This window comes from Aythya marila (assembly GCF_965140915.1).
Source record: "Aythya marila genome assembly, chromosome: 9".
Lineage (NCBI taxonomy): Eukaryota > Metazoa > Chordata > Aves > Anseriformes > Anatidae > Aythya > Aythya marila.
In genome coordinates, this window is record NC_139050.1 from 25,183,264 (window position 1) to 25,210,316 (window position 27,053).

At 42.6% G+C, this 27,053-nt stretch overlaps 1 protein-coding gene across 1 annotated transcript in view; it reads right to left on the minus strand.

Annotated features, from left to right (window-relative positions):
• Nucleotides 1-1,752: 1,752 nt before the first annotated feature.
• Nucleotides 1,753-27,053, minus strand: part of LEKR1 (leucine, glutamate and lysine rich 1) — a 51,724-nt gene continuing 26,423 nt past the window's right edge. Inside the window, exons 6-12 of the mRNA XM_082766924.1 lie at nucleotides 13,970-14,051; nucleotides 12,055-12,132; nucleotides 11,557-11,760; nucleotides 9,812-9,905; nucleotides 6,119-6,271; nucleotides 4,880-5,179; nucleotides 1,753-2,413 (exon numbers count right to left, since the gene is read on the minus strand). Coding sequence (XP_082623050.1) covers nucleotides 2,006-2,413; nucleotides 4,880-5,179; nucleotides 6,119-6,271; nucleotides 9,812-9,905; nucleotides 11,557-11,760; nucleotides 12,055-12,132; nucleotides 13,970-14,051 — 1,319 coding nt within the window. The 3' untranslated portion in view covers nucleotides 1,753-2,005. The remainder of the gene's footprint in view (nucleotides 2,414-4,879; nucleotides 5,180-6,118; nucleotides 6,272-9,811; nucleotides 9,906-11,556; nucleotides 11,761-12,054; nucleotides 12,133-13,969; nucleotides 14,052-27,053) is intronic.

Below are 27,053 nucleotides of genomic sequence, written 5' to 3' on the forward strand. Positions count from 1 at the left end.
GTAGTGACCCACACCGAGATACAGCCTGAGCTTTAAATCTGAGCATGCAAGGTGAGGCAGGGAGCACGGTGGGGGCAGCCCAAGCCCAGGCTTCTTGCTGGGACCAAGCTTTTCCTTGCCCACCAGCCCGCGGCCAAAATACGTTTGATGCTTGATGCCTGCACGAAGCCTGCTCTAAAGCATCCTCCCAATTTTGCTGACCCCGGCTTTTCTGACCAGAGGAACCAGGCCCGGCAGGGAGGGCAGACAGAGGCCCCCTCAGACTCCAAATGCTTGAAACTCCCCTGGAAGTTATGACTACTGGCTAAAAATAAATTTGGGTAAATGTGGTAATAACACAGCAGGCTGGTGTACTGGATACCCTGCAATGCAAAGTGGCCGTCTACTAGCGGGGTTAGTGCTTCATGGAAAGATTTAGGACTCTGCTCCCGATCTGGCAACAATATCAGCACTGTCCAGGAGGAAAACAGAAGCCTTTGCATTAGGCCAGAACAAGACAACCCGTTGCTGTAGGACATTTTCTTGCAACCTTGAGAAGTGAAAGGACGGCTGGCTTCCTGCAGTCAGCGGGTCAGGAACCCACAGAGACAGATTTGTTCCAAGTTTGTTTTTTTTTTCATTATTCCCTTGTGCCGTGAGTCCTAGAGTACAAGGTCCAGCATAAGAAAAACCCATTCATAAATGACACCACTTGTACAAGATGTATTACCTCCAGGAAGCTTTATTTCCTGAAAATGTGGGGACATAATTAGGTGTCTGCATTCTCCGTGGCGTTCTGCGCTGCTGCGTTTCATTCCGTTGCGAGAAATGCTTTGTAAACTTTCTTTCACTATGTGAAATTAATTTGTTTTTAAAAGCTTGTCGCTGGTGAACAAGGCTTCCTGATACTAACAGACTTTATTGCTTAGCAGTGCGTGCCCTGGGTTTCTGTCAGGTAGGGGAAATACGGGAAATATCTGTTCCTGACTCAGTTTGGGCCCATGATTTATGCTCTCCCTCCTGCTACAAACATTATTTCCATGGCTGCTCTCATTAGTTTATGTGCTACTCCTTTCTTACAGTTTATCAATGCCCGGTGAGTCCTTACAGCTGCTGCTTTTACAGGACCTAAGCACTAAAGCAGCAGCCCTGAGCCCAGATCTGGGGTCTGCCCTGCATGCGTGGCTCCAGGGGCACCATGGCACGAATGGGTACAAGGTGGAATGGGGTATTCTGTTATACAAGGGTTAAAATGGGACAAGATGCTTTCCTCACCTGTGCTCTGCCCTTGCTTTCAGTACAGAGGCATCACTGTGTGCATCTCCACAGCCCGCAGACAAACATCCCAGCACTTCAACATCAAATTCCAGTGCTGCACTCCGGATTACATCAACCACCACAAGCTTCTCCAGGAAGTCCTCAGCTCCTTGTCAGCCAGCACGGGGAGAAGACTCGTACACAGAAGCAGTAGGGAAGTTGTGTGCCTGCCACCAGTCAGCACAGCGAGCATGTGGACTTGTCTTATGTCCATGCTGAGCACTGCGTGCTCCAGCACCAGAGCCTCCCACCGACCCACATGGTCCATGCAAGTACCCCACTGCTCCATTAAACAACTGCAAATACCTGACTCTAACCAATCAAAACACTTTTTTACACCAGAAACAGACACTGAAGTTACACAGAATAACATACAAAGGAGGAAAAATCCAACAAAATGGTTTGGGGAAGACAGCATTTGAAATTGGCAATTATTTTAATTACACCTCCTGAAGACCTGCCCCTCTTGGAGAGGCAATGTTTTTCCTTCATACTGTTCTCATCTCGAAATGTAGATAGCATTTAATTACACTGATATTCGGTGGACAAAAAAAAAAATTGCATCAAAAATATATAATAATTTAACTTAATTTTAATCTGTAGGAAAGCATGAATTGCATCCAGTAATATCTGACCCCAGGGTCCACAAGTAAATGGACATTTATGCGCTGAAATAGTTCCCCGTGTGCTACGTATGCGCGTGCAGCTGTCAGAGCTGACTCAGCTGCCTCCTTATAACCGCAGCAATCCTGCTCCTGGGCTCATTCAGGGAGGACGCCCGGCCTCTGGGAGGATGCGGTGGGCTGAGGGCTGGCAGAGCCACGCTGCCGCCACGCTTACTGGAGGTGGGCGCCTTAGCGGCTCTGGAGATACCAAACTGTCCGGAGAGATTGATTTCCTTCCCCGAGCTGGGGCTGGGGCGGCTTTTCTGTCCGTAATCACCAAGCAGGGCAGCCGAGGAGGTTAGGCTGCCCTGAGCCAGGGAACACGGCGATAACGGGAAGTTTCCACTGAGCTTTTTTAGCTCCAGCACTTGTTCCCTGGCTTGAGTCAAAGCGGCAGTCAGCTCATAGCGTTCCTCGCACTCTCTGCGCACCGTTTCCTGGAGAAGAGTGTTCTGCAAACAGAAACAAACACTCGCTTTACAAAATGCCATTAGTGAAAAAGTCTGCCCGTTAAAGTCCTCTGGTTCAAGGCAGGGGTGCCTGGAGGGCACTGCTGCATGCAGAGCCGTCGGAGCTTCCCAGTATTTTGGTTCCCCTGAAAGTTGCTCCAAGGACATACATCAGCGTTTATACATACTTCATTCTCTCAGGAGACAATGGAAAATGTGAAGTAGGTTATCAGGAGCTACTTCTGATGTCCTGCCTGTCATCCAACTAGGGGAACCGGGAATCCTACTCTTGGAAAGGAAACAGCAACGTAGAGTCCCAGTATTACATTGCCACTTTATTATGATAAGATGTCCCAGAACTTATCATCCTCTGTGTTTAAGCAGTTGTGAACTGATTTTTTGTGACTTTATTGATTATTATTTCACAAATAATTCTGATAAGTGATTATCTATCTAGCAGTTTTCACAAACTTTTCACTGTGATTACTGACACCCAGGTGGTAAATGACTAGTAGTGATCCTCGAGCAGACAACTGAAGTTGTTCCTGTATGACAGAGGACTCCAAGTCAATATATTATGCAGAACTTATTTGTGATGCTAACTTTTCTGTTTTCCAGCTGAAATAAAAAGTCAATAAATAACAAAGGGCAACATGCTAAGTGGACTCGTGAAAGTCAGAACCCTGACAGTTCAATAGAAGCAAAAAATAGCCACCTTCCTAACTGAGCTCTTCTAAGCAAGCAATTGCTGTTGACTCCAGGAGGTACACGAGGACGGAAGGGAAGCCACCACGAGGACAGTCTCTGACACAGAGAATGATGAGCAAGTCAAATAGAAAATATTTGGGGTGTGCACAGCCCCACTGCCCGGACACAAACATTTCTATGTAGACCTTTTTAGTGCTGAAACTACAAGCGGTGGGCAGGGTCGAACCACATACCACCGAAGTGAGGACAAACATCTGTCTGAAATTCTCTACAGCGAGATGACAGTGAGTATATATAAAGAAAAAAAAAAGTGTTAGAAGCATAATCTCAATGGCAATTCTTTGACGTTTGGAAGGGACAATACTGGCGTCAGTAAAGTCAGAACAGGAACATGTTGCTACCAAATCGGAATAGGGTAGGTTCTGTTTAGCCAAGAAAAGGCTATTATTAAACTATTAATTTTTTGGATGTGTGTTCCCTTCAAAACTTGAAAAATGATGGAGCAAATAGAAGTTCTTTGTTGGCCCCTTGAGTTAGATTAGAACCTAATTAGATTAGATGAGATCTAACCTCTGTACCTACCGCAGGTGAAGGAGTGGTAGGAGGAGGAACACAACTGCTTGCAGAAGTAGGAGAGATGGGAATATCTAAAATAATTTGTTCTCTGAATACCTAATTGTGCAAGCAGCTTAATGACAGGAAGTTAGACCTTAGTCTCTCTGCCACTCAGATGTCACTGATAGTCCACGAACTGATCTGGGAAGTGTTACTATGAAAATCTGAGTGTCCTAGTGTGAAATCTGTTTTACAACCAGTTTTGATTTTCTGCCACTCTGACCTCCCCATTTCCTGATACCATTATATGAGAAGAAGAACTATGCTTCGGAGTGGGAAAACTAAGAACATAAGTGAAGCTGAAGGAACCTCATGGCAGGGTGTAACAATGTGCTCCTTACGACACCAAAGTTCCCGATCAATACTTGGAAAGCACACGTCTTTCCAAGAGCCCTTCCCACACGTACAGGACAGAAAAACTGCCAACATCCTTCTCATGCCACCAACACAGTGCTTCTGAACCTCTCTCATGCATGAAATAAACGTCAACCCAAGACTTAATTCATTTTGAAGAGTTTCATTTTCACTGTTTATCAATTTTCTTCTGCCACTAATTACTTCAAACATTCCAGTCTAATCTTATCTGCAGTCCCTGACTCCACTGTTTTCACATTTCTCATGCAGCACTACAGCTCTCTCTCCTCCCTTCCCACTATAGTCCAAACATTCAGCAAATGCTTGCGGAAAGAATATCCAGCAGGCAAATTTCTCTTCATATTTGATCACTTTTATGCAATTGTGTTACAGAATGTGGATTTACTGGTTGGAGGTGGGACAAACCCAAATGAGAAATATCCATGTCTTCTGCTCAGGAACCTTGAAGAATGCTTTATTGTTTACTTACTTATATAGTGGGATGTGAGGCTACAGTCTAAGAAAGAAGGGTCTTAAAAGACCTGAAAATGTTTTCTTTAAATAAAATAATATTTTAAATGTTTGTCTAATTAAAAATTTCACACATTTTGTGATAGTTTGTATTTATGAAATTACTACGAATTTGTTTCATAAATCTTTTAATTTCAAGGTTTTGTTTTGTTTTTAAGCCAGTGTGCACCACGGTCTCAAAAAATGTATGCTTTGAGTGATTCTAGAAATCACATGTCTCAAAGTAAAAATAGCAAGGCATTTCCTTGGTCATGTTCCTACCTCCTCTTGAACTTGACTCAAATTATGAATCAGCTGTGTCCTCTCCTGGGTTAATTTTTCCAGTTCATCTGACTTGTGTTTAATTTCTTTCCTCATATTATCCAGAAATGATTCATTATTGTTCTTTTCCATCTCCAGCTGAAATTCAAGTTCAGTAATTATTCTTTTAAGGTCCTGAATTTCCTTTTCTTTATCTTCATCTTTCTCTGCAAGTTTGATCTGGACATCTTGTAACTTCTTTTCAAGAATTTCTGCCTCCATCCTTAAGCTGTTGGTGGCACTTGTTATTAATCCAGGTATCTGCACGACAAATGTTGCGTAAGTCTACATTCAGTGGTTATCTTTAGACACGTAGAATTAAGTATCAGACAAATGACTTCAGGAAAAAAAAAATGTAGAAATGCAAGCATGCAGGTCCTCAGAGACAAAGAAAATGCTTTGAATTTACATTATATTCTCAGAGGATATCAGAGAGCTCTAAGTGTATCAAAACTCCCTCAGAGCAGAGATTAACTAATATGTCCAAGATCAAACAGAGAAATAGTGGTAAAAATGGGAAAATTTAATTTCTTTACAGCAAGCCAATATTTCTTCTGGGTTCTAAAATCATATTTGTAAAGCAAACTGTGATAAATTGTTCTTTAAAACACTGTGTAATGTAATGAATTTTAAATAACAATATAATTCCATCAAATTTATTTGATTTTTCCAGAATTCTCAAGTGACATGTCAAATCTTCTGAAAACTAAGGCAATAGGCACATTTTTCAGTTTCTACATAAAACCTCAAACACTCTATGTCTGGGTAACAGCAATGGCCAATTGTGTGTGATGCAACAAACAAGGGAAGGCATTAACTGGACCTTAGCCCATCGGTGAGGAATGCATTTTGGAAGGGATAAAACAGTGCAGATGGTTCTGTGACAACCTGTCATAGTCTCGAACAGTCCAAAGGCTTTTAAAATACGACATTGTCAGTTGTTAGCAGCTACAGTTTGTGGACACGGATGAACTCTGGATAGAGAAAATCTGATAAAACATCCACAACCACAGTAACTACATATCAGCCTGTTCCAGTTTCCAAACTTTCAAACACCTGCTATACACTAAGATCAGGAAAAAGTATTGTATCATCGAGACACAGGACAACACATAAAGAAGATTGTATTCCTTCACATACTATTTTTCAAGGGTTTATGTGATCCACTGCCACGCTATTTTTCCCTCGAGTGTCACACACCTTCTTCTGGAGCTCTTCGTGATCTCTCTGATATTTTGTGATCAATTCCTGCTGTTTTTGCCTTTCAATGTCTAGTTCCACTCTTGCTTCTTCCTTGACTTTGAGAATCGCTTCTTTGTGTCGTGCTTCACCTTTGGCCAGATCAATCTCCATCTAGGGAACAAGTGCATTTTAACGACGTGGTGCAACTCATCTCAGGATTTATTTTTCACATTTCACAGTACTGTAATGAGTGGTGTGAAAATTTGGCAGACTGAGACGCTGGGAGCTGAACAACCACATCCGACCGCCTGCAAGCACCTGAGCCAGCGAGAGCTCCCCCGACCCTCTGCTCCTCCAGCTCCGAGCCCCAGGGGCAGCCACGAGGAGCTCGCTGCCCAGGGCACGGCGTCTCCAGCGGTGCTACGAGCCTCCCACGGCCAGCCAGGCTTCACTCGGGGTCACCACGAAATGCTGATTCACAAAATCCCTCGCTAGCCCTGAGAACAGATCGTTATTCTGCTGGAAGCGTTTGCTCTGGAGGTAAACCTCTGCTCGTTATTACTTCCAAGCGCAGCAAAATGGAACTTTTCACAGTAAGTGAGATATGCTGTGCTAAAAATAGACCGTAAGCTCACAACTAAAATAAAAAATACTGGCTTGCTTATGAAATCATTTTCTATGCACGCTCTGCCATTCGCAGCAGATAACGACGTGCCATACGCAGAGGTTCTGCTGGCTCCCAGGGGCCCTGCTCACAGCATACACATACCGCAGGTGCTAACTGACAATTTGGAGGTATGGAGCATCTTAGCACTGCATCCCTATCTCCTCGCGTGTCCTCCGTCCACTACATCTGTCACAAGCACCAAAACAGAGGGGAAGGCGCATACCCGAGAGCCTCCCCCCACACCAGTCGGTGCCCGACAGCAGCTGCACGGACCCATCGCTGCCCGGAGCTGCAGGATGGGAAGGAGGCAGCTCTTATCCACCTCGGCTCACTTATCACTATTTTTTTTTCATTTTTTAAATTGTTCTTCAAATGTTTTAGCACTGCTCTGATGGTATATACACTGGAGAAGCTCTGCATCAAAAGTGGAGACGAGTAAGTGAAAGGTTTATAAATTGTGGGTAAAACATCCCAGTCCTTACAGCACCTCACGTATTAAGTGTTATGAATTTAAAGTTAAAAATCCAGCAATAATCGCCTCAAAATAAAAGCCTGGATTCTGGAAGAAATACTGACAGCTGTGTTTTGAAGTTTTTTTTTTTCCTAAGCTGGTTTGCTAATATTATACTGCTGCAGGCTGCATTCTAATGGACTTAATTGTCGTACGCTGAAAGAATATAAAAGTCATGTTAAACAAGCACTGCACTATCCTAGTTATTTAAAATTATTAAAAGCCCAGAATGAGCTTAATTATAGCAATCTAATTTTGTACACTAATTATGAGCAAGAGTGTTACAAATTCCTCTAACTCTTGGGGCGGAAAAGATAAACTAGAAATATTGTAAGTATTTTAAAAATCAAAATATACACAATTCTGGGCATTGAATGGGCACAAATCCCCCGCTGAGATTTAGTTTAAAACTGGTACATTTGTAAGACCCTCAGAATAGACCATGATTATTATTATTATTGCAATAACGTAGAAGATACTTCTATATTTATTAGGTATGGGAGTTTGGTTTCTAACCACAGAAAAACTTATTTATTAACTCTACATATTATTATAGAAGCAAGTCGTGAGCTGGAGGCTACTTGATGACTAAGACTAGAAAAATACAAGCAGTACAAAAACCTGAGCTCATTCCGAAGCTTATGCGAGCACTTTTCACATTTACCGTTTGAAGCCAGTAGCTGATAACCACAACAGGAAATAAAACGATAGGTGATCTCCAAAGAAAGCATAATGACTACTAACTGCTTTAAAACTGCTTATGTGTTCCCCATTAATTACATATCAAAAAACTCACAAATGCTTACATCGATTTTAAAGTCGTTTGTAAAAGAAAAATTTTTGACCCACCACAATTTAAGGTTTATCTGCATTTTACATATAAAACCGGAACACTTCATACTTAGGCAATGGCACACTGACCCAAGAAAAGATAACTTTGTCACATTTCTGACTTCTGTCTGATGAGAACATCCTTAGAGTACTTGACGTTCACCGCATTTTAATGGCTGTGATACCAAAGATGTAATTGCTGTCTCCTCCTAGCAGCAGCCTTTATCTTGTTTTAATGTCAAGCTGAACAACACGTTGTGATTATGCAGACAGTGTGACCTCATTCCAAAATTATATCCTGCCACACAGAGGTTAAGAAGTTTTAAAAGAGATGTAACAGATCTTAATTGCTGGTAGTCCAAAAAATTTCCTGAGCCTAAATAAAGCTTTCAGATACTTACCACATACTGAACCAAACCCGAAAAAGACAGTAATTTTAGTCACCAATTATGTAAGGCCTAAATCAGAAATGTCAGAGTTATTGTTCAACACTGTTTGCAGTTCTTCCTTCACTTTTTTTTTTAAATAATTTCTTACATTTGTTTTTTGTGTGTATGTTTTGTTTCCCCCATCAGCTACAGACAGGCACGTATAAAGTCTCACATACACACGGGAGGTCGATCGCTCCCCCTCACACCTTCTCTCTTGCCCTCACCACGAAGGAACTGCCAAAGGAGCCTGGGGGGGAGGCGTGTGAGGGGGGCTCTGCAGGCTTCTGAAGGAACCAGCGACTAAAATCACGAAGGCTGGGCCCTTTCACAGAGAAGCTAACTTGTAGGAGTGTGAGGTCTTCTCAAACGCAGCACAGAGGTATTTCACTCTTCACCTCCACGCAGCTCTGCTCCGAGGGGAAGCCACGTAAGAACTGCAGTCATCAGCAGGAGCCTGTGTGGCAGAGACGCTGCTGCCTAAAAGAAGCTGATGACACAGGGCAGCAGGAAAAGCAGGTGCCTCTCACATGCCGGAGGCCTTCCTAGCTCTGAGACTTCCACACGCAGCTCCCTAGCTGTCTTCTGTGGCGATGAGCCCAGCTCACGTGAATGGATGATGCTTTAGGGGTTTTGTTCTCCTCACCATGCACGTGAGACTTGCCCTGATGCTGCAGGAGCTAGGGGTTCACATCAAACCCCTGAGTTTCATGTGCAGAGCAGGCATGGAAAGGACAAAACGGTGATGGTACTTCTCCAGCTGCCTATTGCCACCAGCAGCAGGACGGTCACGGGCAGGGCAGGAGCAGGTACCCTGCCCTACGTCCTCGCTGCCTCCTCAGCTGAACAGCCTGAGCTGAACACTCAGGGGCGTGCTGCTCTTCGACTGCTTGTGACAGCTCTGGAATTAACATGCTACAACAGCTCGTTTGTTTGGCTCTGCTTTGGTTTGCAAATGCCCGTCCTTCTAGGGAGAGGACATTTTTGCTATTTTATAGATTTGTTTCCCAAATAGCCACCCCCGGTTTCAGTTCCCCGACAGTCCAGATCCAGTCTGAGCACCCACGCCTGTAAACGCTGACACTCAACACCATTTAGGTCCAGTTCCAGCCTGTGCAGAGATCACCCACTGAGACCTCTGGCACAAAGAATCCTACTGACGTGTCTGCACTTGAGGAGGCAGGGATCTGCCTGGCGGTACAGCTCTGTGACAGCTGACTAGAGCTGAAAAAAAGAAGAAATGGAAACTGTGCCAACTACACATCCAGCGTTACCTTCTCCCTCCAGTTATCTTCATTCCGCATCTTCTGTCTTAATGTTTCCTGCAGCTGCTCTGTTCTGTTCTGATGAGAAATCAGCATTAACTCCCTAGAAACCACAAAAACTCGTATGTAAATACGTGCTCTGCCCAGATTGGTGGTGTGCCATTTCCTTCAATTAAGGCCTTTGTGGCAAGGGCTCGTCTTTTCCTCTTTGTTTAGTATTCTGTGCAGTAAGCCTAACAATCCTGTCCAGAGCCCAGAGGCACAACCATAATCACTACTTTGTATTTGCATACTGCTGTCACACAGTTTTTGAAATTTGTGTTTTAAAGAAAATACTGTAGTTGATCATTCTTCCACATATACATGTGTAAACCTCAAATATATTCATAATGCTCAAGTCAAATTAAGATGAATACTAACTTTTATAATACTCAAAACAAGTTGTTGTATTTAATGAACTCAGGATATTGCTATCATTATTTTTAAAAAATCTAATAGCTCCTGAATTAAAACCACCAAGTGGTTGCTATTGTTATTGTTACTGTTTGTTATGTTTTGCTTGCAGAGCAAAAGCCCCAGAGAGTTTAAATTCTTGTAACTTAGATTATCAGCAATGTACTGACTGGAACAACTCACTGAACTGAAAATATTCTTAAATTAACATGTAGTATCTCTTCATGCAGGTACTCACGTACAGTAAATACTGAAACCCCTTAGATGTAAAAATAGCTTAATGCCTCTTGTGTACACTACTATCTCAAAAAATCCTTATCTTCTCCAAAACCCACATTTCTAAATGTATTTTCCCAAATCAAACAAATAATGTACTGCCATGTCGTAAGTAAGGGACAGCACTTTCTATTTTGTTAATAAAAGACAATTTAATTTATCAGTAACTGCAAATGTAGTAGCAAGACACTTTTAAAAACGACTCAGTGAATGTTAGGAATAAACCAAATATGTAGATTTTTCAAGGCAATTAAAGAAAAAATGTGGATTTAGGTTGATAAGCGGAGAAGTCTAAAACAAAGGCACTCGGATACCACTCCAGGAAGCAACAAGCCTCTGCAGCTCAGTGCTTTATTTTTCCCATCTGAAAAGTAATTACAGGGAAAAGGCTAGCTTTGTCAGCAGCTGAGGACCTTCAGAATAAGATTAGACTGGCAGGAAGCTGTCCATACACTTCACTGAATTCTCAGCCATTCCCAATAACCTGCCATATTGCAGTATTTACAGCATTGTTACCGCTTGCAAGTTGCTAATAACATAAGTTACAAGAATTTAAAGTCTCCAGGGCTTTTGCTCTACAAGCTCACATAACAAATAGCAACTATAACAACGGCAACAAATAGGTGTTTTGATTAAGCTTGAGCAGGATTGCCCTGGATTGCAAAGCAGGGCTGTTGGGTTTCTTTTTTTCCTATTTTTATTTTCTTTATAGGCATTGTTTGTTCTATTCAGCTTTTGCCTATACTCCAATAATCTAAAAACCCCATCCAATGAATTCCAGAATTCTGGGACATGGCTCAGGGCTGTCCTGCCTGTAGGAGCAGATGGCCAAGGGCAGGGGCAGGACACAGCTGGGCACAGCGCCTCTCTCCCAGTCTGCCCAGTGCCCGTAGCCAGGCTCCAGTAACAGCCAGAGGGGTGAAGACCTGGCAGAGGAGGAATGTTTAACTTTTTAGAAATGTCCAAGAAGAAAACCTAGGGTGAGTGTACACAGCGATTATCTGTGGTGACTCAGCTCTGATTACCTTTCTTGCTTCAACATCACCACCTCCTCCTCTGTTTGTTGAAGAAGACCTTTAAGTGTTTCCAGTTCACTTTCTGATCGGCTGGTTCTTCTTTTTAGATCTTCCTCTCTCCTCTCCTTCTCAGCCACCTCTTCCTGTAAATGTTTGCATACTTGTTGGGAAATCAGTAGAGATTCCTCCTTTTCCTTGAGCTCTTTTGTAAGTCTACAGATGAAATGAAAAGAGAAAAGCAGTATCAACACCACAGTTATCACATCCTCATTTACTAACAGAAACTAAGCAGATGAAATAATCTGTACCTGGAAGAGAAAACGTTAGACAAAAAAGAAGTATTAATTCCTTATGAAGTTAAATCTAGTGACTTGAACACAAAGATAGAAACTGAAAAGAGAAAAAAAAAAAATGATTGTATAGAAGCTGCATTAAAACCATAAAATAAAATTTTTGCTCTTATTGCTCAGAAATGTACATGTCATGAGATATAATTTCAGCATTTACCTTGATTCAGAAATTCCATTTTCGTATTTCATTTTTTTAAGTTCATTTTGACAGACATCGAGTTCTGTTGATTTCATCCTAAGAAAATGTTTTTAAAAAGTTAATTTGTCCAAAGCAATGACAGTCTTTACTCATGCAATAACCTGAACATCATTAATTAATCTATTATCTACCTTGCATTTTCTATTTAATTAAAATGCAGATAAAAACAACAACAACAAAACTCCATTAGTTCCAGCTAACATTTTTAAGTAACACGGTTTATACTTGCAGTGTAAACCCAGCCTAACCCAGGATCACAAAAAGTTTATTGTTGCAAACAACAAAGTGGGAGCTTGCAACACTGATGAATGTTTCAAGCAAGATATGAACAAAAAGGAACAAATAACAATTTAGTATGCAAGAGGTCTGGAAACTTTGAAGGTTATTTCTCATTATGTCATCATTTCATCAATTAATAACCATGGCAAAGCCTCATATTTATGCTTAAACAGATATAGAATATGTTATTTTATTAAATTACACCCATATTACATTGAAATTTTAATATTACATTTAGAAACACTGTACTGTTTATTTAACTCTGTTCATGAAATCTTTTTTTTTGTACATGATACTTGTATTATCATTGAAATACGTTGTTGCTAAGCATTCCAAATATTTGCAACTGTGTTATGATCAGCCCCTGTGAATATAGGGGCTGAGAACAGAGAGTACGCCTCAGACAAGAATCCTTTGAATTTCAGGAAAATATATAAAAAGCTTGATGATAGCTCTGTCTCAAGATTGTCCATGCTCGTGCCCTACCCTCGAGCTTCATATTTGAAGCCGTGACATTTATTTTCACTAGTGTACTGTGCAGGCTGAATTGTTTTCTATGCAAGCACCGCGGATTTTAAATGCGGGAAAGCACTCAGACCCCTGATGCCCTAGCTTTTAAAGGTGGTGACTGCTCTCACTGAGCTCTGTGTACTTTTGAACAGTTGTGTTTGAGGGGATATCGGGGTCCCAAGCTGCTGCTCGGGATCGGGATGCTCTGAGGACGGAGCTCGCAGTGCCCCGTGCCCCAGAGGCCGGCCTCCCCTGCAGCAGGGGGGACATTCCCTTCTCCACTGCTCCAACTCCACTTGTTGGGCCATTCGAACATTACCCCAGAACAGTGTGCGACAGCACGACAGCATTTAAACGAGGTGCATCTCCTTCCCTTGAGGGAGGTCTCCCCTCTGCTCTCCCCTTGATCCGGGGGCTGCAGCAGCCCCAGCAGGAGCAGGCTCAGCCGCAGCGCTGTGGGTTGGATCCTGCTGAGCCATCCGCTCTGCTCTTCCTCAGTTAGCTCTGATAAATGTTTGGTGACATGTTCTCTCTTCTCTGTTAATTTAGGCTTTGTGTTTTCTTATTTTAAATCATACAACACAGTAAAAGTACAAATCATAACATACTGGTGCATGGGAAATACAGTAAATTTACATTTGGGAAAAAAAATTGTAGTCACTGATTAAACACTAACGTTTCTGATTAGCTTTACTGCACCCTTCCCTCCATCCCCAACTCGCAATGTGAAAGACTACTTTCCATGCACATTTTCAGTCCAGAAGTTATGTGGGTTTCACAAAATGTATCCTACACATGTGCATTGCATGAAGTGTCAGACTGAGCTGGTTTAACCCTCCTCTTTGCTGTGTCCTTAGACACAGCTGGAGAAAGCAAGCCCCCTCCCTCAGAGAGCCACATTAAATCAGTCGGTTAGAAACACAGACTGTGTAATATAAATATAAAATATTTCCTCTGCTGGCCGTAGCTGTCACAGACCACTCAGACAGGCAGCAGCACAGGTCCCTCTCTGCAGCAGGTGGCAAAACAAACAAGCACAGCTTTATGCCCAGTGGCAAAACAAACAAGCAAACAGAAACCTTACATTAGCAGCTTTTTGTAGTGGTCCATTTCCGCTGTTACTTTCTGCAGCTTGAGTCCAGTTGTCTCTACTTGGTTGGTTAAATCTGCAATGGAAACATGGCATTTGTGTCATTCCCTTCTAGGCACAGCATGCTTTATGCGGGTGCTCCGGCCGGAGAGCCGCCCATCCCTGTGCCCACCTCTGTGCCAAGCAGCTTGGTGATCTGTAATACCTGATTTCTCTCTGCTTACAAACCATGCAAGCCAGATGCTTTTATTTTCTTGGGGATAACAATTATGTTTACTGAAAAGGTTGGAGCGCTGCTGCGCTGCTGTACACTTCATTTCAGAACAGCCTTCCAATTTTTATTCAGACTTGAGCACAGGCTGGCTTGAATAGCAAGAAGCTGTGTTATTTTTTATTCTCCCAGGAAACATCAAATTCAACTAAATGTAAATACAAGTGTGTTCAATCATATACACATTTGTACATAATGCAGAGCAGAAGTACGGAAGGTGGATAAGAAAATAAGCCACTAACGCTACTTCATCTAAAATATTGAAACTGACTTAGTGCTACTATATATTTTGTCTTATACTCTCTTAGCTAAATGTTATCTTTCAGAATACATCACCCACCAGTTTCAAACAGCCATTGCATTTGTTTCAGTACATATCCCAGTCCTTTTCATCTATATCATAAGATTAATTATCCTTTTTTTTTTTGTTTTCACACACACACACACACACACACACACACACACAACCAAACTACTTCCAAAGAAAATACAGTGCAAAGATGAAAGTGCTATCAAGTATCTCTTCTTCTGCACAGGCTCACTTCAGTGAAAAAGTGACAAACTTACTCCTATGTAACGCTTTGATTTATTAGCTTCCAGCCCTGTAAGGCTGGAATTCCCCATAAAAATTATTCCCCATAAAAAATCATAAGCTTAGTCCCCTGAAACTATGAACATATTTCATAGTATGTCCCCTGAATTTATGAATAATTTTGCATATAGGTCTCTGCCCCTGAAGACGAAACAGATGGAATATTTTTGTATAACATACTATTATCAGCATGTTTATGCATTTCAAAGACAAAAATACTGACACAGTGCTGCTGCATTTATTTTTGTAACTGCTTAGAGACATTGCCACGTCACTAAGTCCTTTAATGTTGAATCAGCTTCTATTCTGATCCCTATCAGTGAGATTCCACTGATAATTAAGTGAGCAAATGGAAGAGTGTAAGTAGATATTCAGGGAAGAAAAAAAAAAGTGCCTTTAAATGTTTAAATATGTGAGAAAGATTCATACTGAGCACTGCTGCTCATTGCAAGCCCTGACTGGCAGAAGCCAACAGATCTGGACTTTGTAGGTCCTCCTGGAGTTACTCGATTCATTTATTTTAGCACACAGGGGATGCTGATAGCTCTCCGCTGTGCCCATGGTGAGCTGCCTCAGACGTGATGTCATCCCCATTTGTTTTTTGTCTCCTTGAAACAATTCAACCATGGAAGATGAGACACAACAGAAAAGGCAACTTTTGAACAGATTGGAAAGAACAGTTTTCATGAGAAAACTTAAAAAGCGTATTTAATCATCCTGTATATCTTAGATCAGCATCACACAGATAAATAGCACGTATAGATACCCCACACAGAACTACAGATGTAGTAAGAAAGCAACAACGTGCCATGAGAACAGACAACTGGAGGGAAGGTCTAGAATTATTCACTCCCAGTCATTGTTTTTTCTTATGTTTGCAATGCAGCTGTAGGAATTTCCTTCCTTCTGCAGTGTATTAGCCCATAATATGTTAACAGAACCAAATATGGAAAAATGGCGTATGGTCGTGGAATTTCTCCTGCCCCAGATTTGGAAATCCAAGAGTCCATAATGATACGCTGTTTCTCAGAAACAAAAATAAATTGTGTTCTTGAGATTATGTGAGCAATTCATGTCTGGAAGTACAGGTGGAAGCTCTGAGTGAAAGCTCAGTGCTACTGAAGAAGTGAAAAATGACAATAAGGTCATTTCTCACAAGACTCTTAAAAAAGGCACGTAGAAAGCAAAGCTTCCTGTGGTAGCAGGTATGATAACAGCAGTATCATCTGCACTTAGGTGATTTTCAGCTTCTGTGCAGCAGGCGAGGACAGGGGCGCAGCAGCACCCGGCATGCCCCCGGCTCTGCCCCGTGCACTCACCCCTCTTCCTCAGGGTGCAGCAGTGGCAGAGAGGGGAGGGAGGTCTCCAGAGGTCTCTGGTGCAACATTTCAGTACAAAAAGTACCTTATGTCTTTCTCTGTATAGAGTAGATTTTCATCTGAAATATTTTAGTTCAAAGTTGTAGAAAGAATAATATGAAGCTGGGGAATCTGCAACCAGTGCTCTCTTTTTTTTTTTTTTTTTTTTCATGGAAGAGGTCTGCAAGCACTCTACACCTGATATTATTTACATAGAAACAAAAACATTTTAAACTTACTGATAATTTGGATTAAGCGAATTGAGACAACAATATTACTACTAAGAACCCTTATAATTACCAAAAAAAAAATTATTAAAGAAAACAGAATTCAAAGCTTAAGACCACTTCTCTAAATATTGTTGCAATGTCTAGCTGACAAATACGAAACACATTCCTTATGTTTGAGTAGAGCAAATGTTTGCTGGTTTTTAATATAGACATTACTGATCACAGATATTTACAAATCCCTTGCACAGAATCATACAAGACACAGAAACTTGTCTGGAAATCAGGGCTTCCTAGAAATATCTAAGTTATTTACATTATTGGCTTTCCAACAATTTCTGGCATCTGTTGTTCAAGTGATGTATTTGAGAGGATTTGGAGCTGAGAACGGCGCTGATGGACCACGTCCAGGTGAATCATCACCACCACACCTCCTCGGCAGTCCTCAGAAAACTGCCAGCAGAACAGAGGACCTTTCGGTACCCCGCGGACACAGGAGGTCTCCCTCGCTCAGCAAGGCATGCTCAGGTACACAGCTTGCTATGAGGTACTGCCAACCTTCACATTTCCCTCAAACTCCATACAATGCAATTTTTTTCACATTTTATAAAATATGTAAACGAGAATTTATTTGTATTAACACTTCAGTGACTACAGAGTACTGACCATTTACATTAGGCTTTCAGAAGCCCCCAGGAGCAAAAGGAGCAGCTAGGTACAGCTCTACCTGAGAACACCACGCCTTGGCACTTTGACTAAAAAGAAACCCATGGAGACGAACTCTCCTCACAACACAGGAAGGAGATATTTCTAGCTTTGTGGTGAGGCCTGTTTTCCCACGACATTCTTGAAAAGGAGCGAAAAACGGGAAGGTCTGGCAGCAGTTACACTAAGCCTCACACATACATCAAGCTAAGGTCTGGCAGCAGTTAAAACTCCATTTGTGCTCCATCCCACGCGGCCTCCTCACCCCCACGGCCTGCTCCCTGCCACTTCTCCAGAAGAGCAGAGTAGTTCTGTGCAGGCACAGCACCGAGAGCAGCAAGGACCGGCATGGTTCTGCTTCTGTGGGCATAAAGTTGACTGGGGGGAGGCCAAAGCCTCTCAGGATACTGCATGAACACGTCCCAAAGCAGAGCTCTGAGCAGCAGCAGACGCAGAGCATGTTCGCACCATAAAACACAGCGCGGCTCAGCAGCAGCCCGGCTGGGAGAGCTCGAGGCGAGGAAGGAACAGTCGGTCGCCTCTTTGAAGAGGCATTCCTCACACAGCTCTTTGCCGGCCCCCCTGCTTGGTGGCAGTAATCCTATTTAACAGCACACGCAACCCTGCTCAAACCGTTCAGCTAAAACCCAGTTCAATGCTTTTTCATCCGCACTCCGCAGCCATCCTTACCATGCTATAACTGCACGTTTTTGTGTTAAGCAATCGGTGGCTTTGCAGGCATTAGGAAGGAATTTTGATGAAAAAAAATCATATTGTTTCAGACACTACAGTTTCTCGGTATTCCACATCGCATCACTTTTAAGTGGGGTATGACCAAGGATGAGCACTCAGCAATAAGCAGCAGCTGAAGACTGTTGACCTGGACTCCTGGCAGGAAGATAGGGAGGCTGGTACCTCCTCTTTTCCTGCTTACACTAGGGGACAGCTGATGGAAGGCTTCTGAAGCTCCTCCATGGAGCTGCTCTCAACGCTGCCCCAAGTATGATGGTATGGGTGCAGGGCCATGACAAATGGCAGGGACAGCATAGCTGCTTGTCAGAAACACGGAACCAGTGGTTTATAATCTCCCAATGTCCTCTCACTGTTTCAGTTTTCTGGCAGGCCAACCACATTTTCCCTCAGTTCCCAGCCACCGAGCATCCAAGCTTGCTGTCAAACAGCACCCCTAGAGATAAATCTCCAGCAACGTACTGCTATTCAGAAACTGTGTTTGTGTGACAGTGCTCTTGCCAAAACTTCCTCTCAGCTGTTTTAAAAACGTCTATGACAAACCCCCCATTGTAATCAGCCATGCAAGTCATGCAGTCGCTGAGTTATAACCCAAGTTCTGCTGTCTGCACCAAGAACTGCACAACAGGCCCCGGGCCAGGCCGCAATGTGTCGGCTCCCCCCTGGCACCGTGGCCTTCTGCAAGGATGGGAAGTCATGGCCAAGCACACGAAGGACAGATTAGACCACCTGCAGTTATTTTCGTTTACTTCATTTTCTTCAACTGGGCATTCTGCTGTAATGTATTGTTCTGTACACTTCTCCAAAGCTACATAATTCAACTTTAATTTCCTGTCATTCATCCTGACGTTGGCTTAAGAAGCAAATGGCTCTGGATGCCTACAGAAAAAGGGGAAACTTTGGCTTCAAACACCAAGCAGATGTTAGACAGAACATGTGGGAATGATCTAAAATTCACAACAACAAACTCTGCTGAAATGTGACTGCTTTATTAAAACAGATTAAGTAAAGATCAAATTATTGTAGATCAACAACACAAAAAGGAGAAAGCCCTTTGCCTTTCTTTGCATGGGGGTGGCTGCTACAGAGCAGCTTTTCATAAACATCTGATCTTGATGATTATTTTTTTTTTTAATTCTGTGATTATAGAACATTTTGAGCAATTATAAACAACTGTTTTTTGTGTGTGTTTTTCCCCTCCTCTTCCTAGATGTGAGAGTATGGACACAAGTCGAGAAAAAAGGAAAAGGATAATGGTTATTTTGGTTCTGGTACTTTGGGTGGTCTTTCAGCTCTGTTTCTTCTTGTACTCAATTTGTTTAGAGAAGTTTTCATAATGACTGAGCATTGGACGGGAGTTTCTCATGAGCGAATAAATGGATTCAATTATACAGCTGGTTTCTGCAAGTCTTCTCTAGAGAGAGTTCCCACCAAAGTCAACAGGAGCTGTTAGTAGAAAGTCTGAGGGACCAGACCCACACCCACAGCGACTACGGAACACAGACTTCTACCGAGTTTGAAGGACACAGCAAAACCGAGGAAACTAACATGGGGAATGGTAACACAAATGGAAACTTCAGCTGAAAACTTACTGAATAAAGAAAACACTATATTCAAATACTTCTGTAAAAGCATTCTCCAGTAAGGAAAATAAAGCTTATTGTAAAACACGGAACAAAAAAAACAAAAAGCATTCCTGCTTTGTAGTATTGATACTCGTTTTAACATTTTAAGTAGCATCACATTTTGAAGAATCTTCAGTCCAAATACATCTCAGTATGGTTTGTGTTTAATATTATCTATCCTTGTGATTCACGCTACATCTTACCACAGACACCAATCTTAGTTCCAGAGTAATTTTTCATAGCATCAAAAGCAGTTTGGTGTTGTGAATTCTTAGGTGTATACTAGCTACCTTCCAGACACCGGCCAGCATACTCCAGGCAGCAAACAAGAAAAGACAGCTTTTACTGGCTAGTAGGTGAAACCTTAGAAAAAAATAGTTTGATTGTTCTTACTGTCATTAGTCCCTACTTTTAAAGAACTGTTAGCGTTTGTTTTGTTCCTTATTTTTTTTAAACTATTCATTATGGGAGGGGAAAAAAGATTCAGAAATTCAGTGTAGCAAGTCTTTTGACCAATATAAGACCTCACTGTATTTATCAGAGAAAAACTAACCTTTTAACAAAACTTTACTCTTTTCTATGGACATTTCTTTCAAAAATGTAACAATTAGAGAACTTCTTTAATGACTAGACGCCTATTTCATGAAATAACTGAGCAAGGGAGGTTCTTTGGGGCCCATCCTTGAGGCCAGCTGTGGCTCTTGAACCTTTTTGTTCTCTGACGGCAGAGGTTTTGAGTCAACAGTAACCTTTCAGGCAGCATGTGCAGCCAGCCCTGCCTTCAAGCAGGTAAAAAAGGTGGATGAGAGGAGAGGGTGCCTCACCTCCACCTCTGCATTTCAGCAGTATCGTATTCTCCATGAGGGGAGGCTCTGCTGTGATACAGACAGAGACCGAGGAGGCACAGTATGGAAGATGCACAAAGAAAAGGCACCTTGAAGAACCACAGCTGGTCGCTGTTTCCTCCTGTTTGGGCAAATTCCACGACATACAGTCCACAGTTGAGAACAGAGAGCATGGAGTCTGCCTGGAAATGGGTTTAAGAAATTTAGCCACCCAGTTTGCGTCCTTTCCAATGGCACAGTGTTCAGTGAAGGTCCCAGTTTCTGGTTTGCAAATAGCAACAACTAGTAAAGTCTTCAGAAAAAAAAAAAAAAAAAAAGGAAAGGAAGAAAGAAAAAGACAACCACCCATTGTGAACTACACCCACGTTGGGTAAGCAGCCACTCTGGAAGCCATCAATTTTCCGGCTAATTTGTAACAGATTCACAATGATATCAGTTCAGAAGCATGCATGATAAAGCTATGTAATTTTCTGCTCTTCCTGCAAATCCTGCTAAAAAAAAAAATACAATCCAAGATACTTTCTGAAAGCTTTGGTTTCATCTAAATAAAAGCTCAGTGTCTTCTGCACACGTGAGACAAGGAAGACTACCTGCCAGTAACTCAGTTTCTGGAGAGGCCCCCGGGCACCACACAAACCCATTGCTGTAGACATGAAGACCCCAGGGACGGCTGGAGCCCCTTCTGCCGTAGCAGCACCAGCTCAGCTCAGGGGCTGGCGGGCAGAAACTCACAGCTCAGCTCCACCTCAGTGCTGGTCACGGTATGAATGTACCCCGTACCGCCAAGTCTCTGGTCTAAAATGACTGTGCCTACCTCAGAATAAATGCATGCCTACGAAGTTTTTCTGCCCCCTGTTTCAGAAATACAGCCCCTTTCCCACTGCCCGTCCGGGAACAGACAAGTTGTACCAAAACAAGTGTGACTGACTCTTTTCACCACATCACTGCACTACAATACATAAAAACAGCACAGGGAAAAAGTAGTTTTGTTTTCCCTTCACCTAAGCTTGCTTTGGGGAAGAAACTGGCAGATATTTTGGTTTAAAGACAACAAGCTCTGACTCATTATACTGGTCACCGATGAGAAAGACCTGCCGGGGCAGCCCCCTTCACGCTCCCTGAGAAGCAGAAAGGCTGTGTAGGCTGCACATGTTGCCCTCGAGTCCTGCTGACCAGAAATACCCACACACGTACCAGCAGCGAGGTGCAGGTATCGCAGATTGAAGCATTTTTGTTCTTACCAAGCTTCATGATGTTCTCAGCGTGACTCAGCCAGGCTCAGCCTGGGAGGGACCTCTGGAGGCTGCTGGTGCAGCCTGCTGCTGACAAAGCCAGCAGAGATGGCCTGAGGGTTTATCCAGCCAGGTCTTGCCGAGCTCTGGGGATGAAGGCTCCCCCAGCCCCTGGCAGCCTCTGCCTGTGCTGTGCTCTGCTGACAAAGCTGCTCCTGACATCCAGCCTGAAGCCCCAGGCTGCAGCTGATGTCCCTTGCCATACTGTACGCCCATTCCTATGCTCCTACCTCCCCTTTGGGCACTTACAGACAAGCCCAGCTCTCACCACGATACCAGGATATGGCTTCCTTTGTCTGATTAATCTAATTTTACGAATAATCTGTTTCAGAGACTTGGCCCAAATCCTCTTGAACGGAAGTACTCCGTGAGCCACTCCCTGGCTGTCTGAGACCAAGATAGTATTTGTTGTGCTGGGGACTGACTGAAACCTCCCCGAGGGTGCTGGCTGTGAGAAACGTCCCTCATCGGGAGCAGCGAGCAGCAGTTCAGCTCTCGGGCACGGATGGGATGGGTGGAACAAGAGCTCAAGAGCAGGAGCCTCAATATTGTCCTAAGAGAACTGGGGAGAAGGGGAGCAGGGCACGTGCTGCTCGGTGACATGACAGAGACCGGCAGGAAGAGACAGTGAGGGACTGTCTGGGAACGGAGAAAGTGGTTGAGACTGGCCCGTGGCTGGAGCCCAGCCCCTGCCGCTGAATTCCTCCAGTGTGCAGGTTTTCTTCAGCGACAAACAGAATCGCACCGAACTGCCTGAATTAATCACCCGGTCTGCTCCCTGTACCAACCTATTAGGCCCCGAATATTGGCTGATCACTTGTGTCAGAAAGGGTAAAATACTTCCTTTTTCTTAGAATATAAATGGTAGAGCAAATTAGGATGTACACTTTACAGATATATTAAGTAAATTTATTTACTACACATAGTAAAGCTGTGAGTTAAATATGAAATACATGCATGAAAAATTACTGTCAGACTAATTCACCTCACTTTATATTTTTTAAGGAAAACAAAGAAGAGAACTAAATACCCAAAGTCCTTGCCTGCACAGTACAGAACTATTTGCTTTTATTTATAGTATTTCATGTACTATGTTCTCTAAAAAAAATATATATTTTTTTTGTATGGACAATAAAGTACTTTGCCTGACAGGTTCACAAGCACAAGCCTGTCTGGAAAGAGCGGAGGGACGGGCTCCAGCCGTGTAGATTGACATCCCTTCTGGAGACCTGACCAGTGCCACCAGGAAGGCTCTAAATCATTAAAAGCTGCCAGGAACCAGGAGGATGTGCCAGAAGAGGAGTGCCTGGTTCTTATCTGCCTACGCATATGTTCCTGACCGCTGCCAGGAGTGGGCTTTCTGGACCTCTGATCTGAACCAGCACATCAGCTCTTCCATGTTCGCATATAAAACGAGCATAAAGAAAGCAAGAGAAGGGACCAGATTCTCATTTTTTCACTGTATAAATATAGCATCACTCAGTGCCCTGAAAAGAACAAACCACAAAAGCAATGGCAGTCTTTTCCAAGGCCTTATGATGTGCTTATTTCCAGAGACAATGCTATCTCAACACGCCCTGCTCCCTCTCCATCCCGCTCCACAGGACACATTAACCAGTGTCACATCAGACACGCTTCTGGAGTCAGACACTGCCTACATGGTATTTGCTGAACGTCTCAAAGGATTCGCCCCTTAACCCCGAGTTTCTGCATACATTCCTGCCCTTTCATACCCGAGGTAACTGGGTGCAAGGCAGAATTGTTCCCACAGACCTTCTCCTATGTCTCAAAACTGAGCCTAGACACTGAGTTCCTTACCTAGTGGCTAGGAGAACTGAAGGTAAGAAGAGTTCTGACAGTAATTCCTTGGAGACATATTTTTGTCAGTGCTTAGGCCACGCAGATGAAACAAAATACGATCAATAGAGTTCCTTCAACGAGGGCTCCTGCTTTTCCTGAAAAAGAGTGAAGAGTGGCCCTTCTTCCATAAGGAAACCACGCTGCAGCACATCACGATCCAGACACCTCACTGGAGAGCAGAGGATGCTGTTCCTTCCATCACAGTCATGTATTTCCTCTTCCATTTCAAAAGGCTGCTGAAAAGCACTAATGAGCCATTGCTTGGTCTAACCCGCTTGTCACAGCCTGTTCAAACACCAAACTGCATTCCCCAGCTCCGGCCCTTCAAATTCTTAGTATCGCAGCTGGAATTAATAGAAAAATATTTCAACGGTACTTGTGGCATGAATAGGGGATACTTGAACTGCAGCCTACCTAAAACTACAGGAAACTATTCTCTCTTTGGATTTTCAAAGCAGTCTTTAAAGTGCTGTTAGAGACACTTCATGTACATGAAAATACCGCTCCTCCTTTCCACGAGGAGTGTTAACATTCCCCACTTAAACTTCCCTGCTACTCCTACAGCTGCCTGCATTTTTCTATCATCTCTCATTAGTCTTATTATGTCAGCAGACCACTGCTAAGTTTATATTTAGTAACTTAAATAGACTATCAAGCAGTAGCATCAAAAGCCTTAAGAGACAGATTTCATGTGCACAGCCAGCAATTTAAATCCATACAGAGGTAAATCTGCAACTATAAATGGGTTATGCAATGGCTTTGTGAAGAAAAAATATTCTGTATCTGTGATTAAGTGAAGGAAAGGATTTGGCTGGCAATAAAAATGACAGCAGGGATACTAGCTCCTATCTTTTAGGAGCATGTTCTATTGCAGCTCCTCCACTGCTCGTAAGCCCAGGAATATAGACAATGACACTATCACATGGCATTATCTTTTTTTTCTTCTTTTTTTCTTTTTTTTCAGTCTATTTGATTAGACAATTATTCACCAGACTTTGCCCTTAGCTGAGAATTCTTCAAGACCTGTCATCTCTAGCTAACCAGATGATGCATCATGACTCTGAAAAGTGGTATGAGATCAGCAATCGAATCACCTCTTCAGCACAATGTAAGTCATGAAGGTAATTTTCATAAAGTCATGACAAGCAGGAGAACGAAGAAACAATAGTAGAAACTAAGGTTTAGTTTCAGCTCTTGCAAATGACTGCTATCATACGAAACATGCAATAATTTACAATTTGCCAAAAATATACAAAACAAGAATCCTCATAATGTTGGTTGTAGAAATTAAAATCCTTTCAAAACACATAATATATTCAGGTTGTTTCTGGTTTTGTGTGGGTTTTTTGTTTGTTTGTTTGGAGCACAGAACTACTTCAGTACTAAACCAAAAAGGGATATTAGCTTCAATAGTTAGTGTGGGAAAAAAAAAAAAAAAAGAAAAAGAGAAAAAGAAAACCAAAAGCCATGAACCCTCTAGATCAGACTGATCTCATACACACTGACTATGTGGTGTAAACCTACTAACTGGAACTGATTTTCACTAAGATCAACTGAGACAATAAAAATGTGTTGTTTGTTCCTACTAGTTTATTTTAATACAATGGTAAGATAGCATTGTATTTTATTTTTGTTTCATGAATAAAATCACGCTTTCTATTTCAAAAGGAAAGAGAAACAGATTTTTATCATCACCGAGTCATCCAGCTTTATTACCCCTATCCAGTAATGTGCTTTGTATAGACAGACCTCTTCAACTGCGTATGGATTTGTGGGTTACAGAGCAATTCAGAAAGTGTGGAAGAAAAATGCCTGAGCTCACAGTCTTTTTGCCTTGAAAAGTCCTAGATATCCACATTTTATTGCTTATTAACAACTGATTTATTATTAAGTAACTGATACATTTTGTTACTAATAAAAATTAAAAATAATGCCTCACGTAACACGTTGACATGCTTAGCTGGGATCTTAGCTCATTAATACTTTTCAGTATGAATTATTCCACATATGACATTGTATTTATGTTTTCTCCAGAAAACTCCTGCTATTTCAAGTTTGTATCGTACACAGTTTGAAAACGAAACCTGACATAGGCAAAATAAGTAAATAGTGAGTCAAACAGCACAGCAATACGAGCAGCGGTCACGCTGACCCTTTTGCTCAAGTGTTATGCTGCTGGGATGCTGGAGAATCCGTAGTCGCACTAACTGCTGAGATAACTTTAAAGTGAACCCAGTATGTACCCTTCTTTTGTTAGCCCCTCTTCTCTGGAAGCACACTCAAAAAAAGAGTGAGCAGGAGAGATCACACAATAGTGCACTTTCCAGGCTTATTGGGAGAAGAAGCACCTCTGCACAGCACTAAGTCTTCAAGGTTCTTTATATACACAAACAAGCAGCTTCTAAAATATTCTTCTGAAGTAGGCAAGAAGAAAAAAACAAACAGTTGCTTTATTTTTATCACAAAAGTTTGGATGGCAGCTCTTGGTTCTGTCTCCTATCAATGTTAACAGTGGAAAAGTTTTAATGAAGACGTAAACATGGATAAAGCTTTTTCAAAATATTCTAACATTTCAGGCTTTTTCTTTCAAGGGTTATGTCTTTACTTTCACTGGTGTTACACCAAAGTGAGAAATGACAACTTAGTTCAATAAATCCCAGTTTGTCTCTCATCAAAATCAGAAATCTCCAGCAGCCTATAATAAGAGTTGACTTCCACGAGCAGCGTAACTGGTGAGAGATTAATCATAAATGTCCTCCCCGCATTAACTTGGAGAAGGGGTCTGGATGAAAGCAATCTTTTTCTCTTTTTGTGGGGAGGAGCTCAGGGAGAGTTAGTGTTAAGTTTACATTCTGCCCCGAGACGCGATACCCACCGCCTGGGCGGCTGATTGATGTCTCTACTCTGCAATTTCCTACAGAGGCCAACAAACTTGTTTGAAGATATCCAAATCTGGTTAATAAAGCTTGGAAGAAAGTTCTGTGAGCACTCCTTATTCCTGGAGGCACCCAGAGGCAGGATGGAAGAAATAAAGGCCAAAGGAGGCACGCTCACAAGGTCCCATACGTGGTAGCGATTACAGTCGCTGCCAGCGAGCCATCAGACGGGGATTCAGCTCCATCATTAGAGAAACCACAACGTGCAGCTCCTCAGATGATAAATATGGAGTATGAAACTCAAAAACCTAGAAACAAAATCCACCGGCAGTGCCAATACAGGTATAAAGCTACAGGACTTACAGGGACAGAGTAAAAATTCTCATCAGAAGCAGGCAAAGGGGCATATTACATCAAAAATTTCACTTGACAGAACGTGATCAGCTCCCGGTGACGGGCTGCAGGTGGAAGGGAGCCGTGTGTCCAGGTAGAGAAGGGGCTGGCTTGCAGCCCTGCTGCTGTTGGCATCTCGGATCTGCTCCAGCGAAACTCCAGCCCCCAGCAAAAGCCTGCTCTGCGTGTTCCCCTCCCTGCTGCCCTCCCTCACGCGGCTCACTGGCAACAGAGGAACAGAAACCAAAATCTGAAGTCTCAGTGAAGTGCGTGGGGGCTGTTAC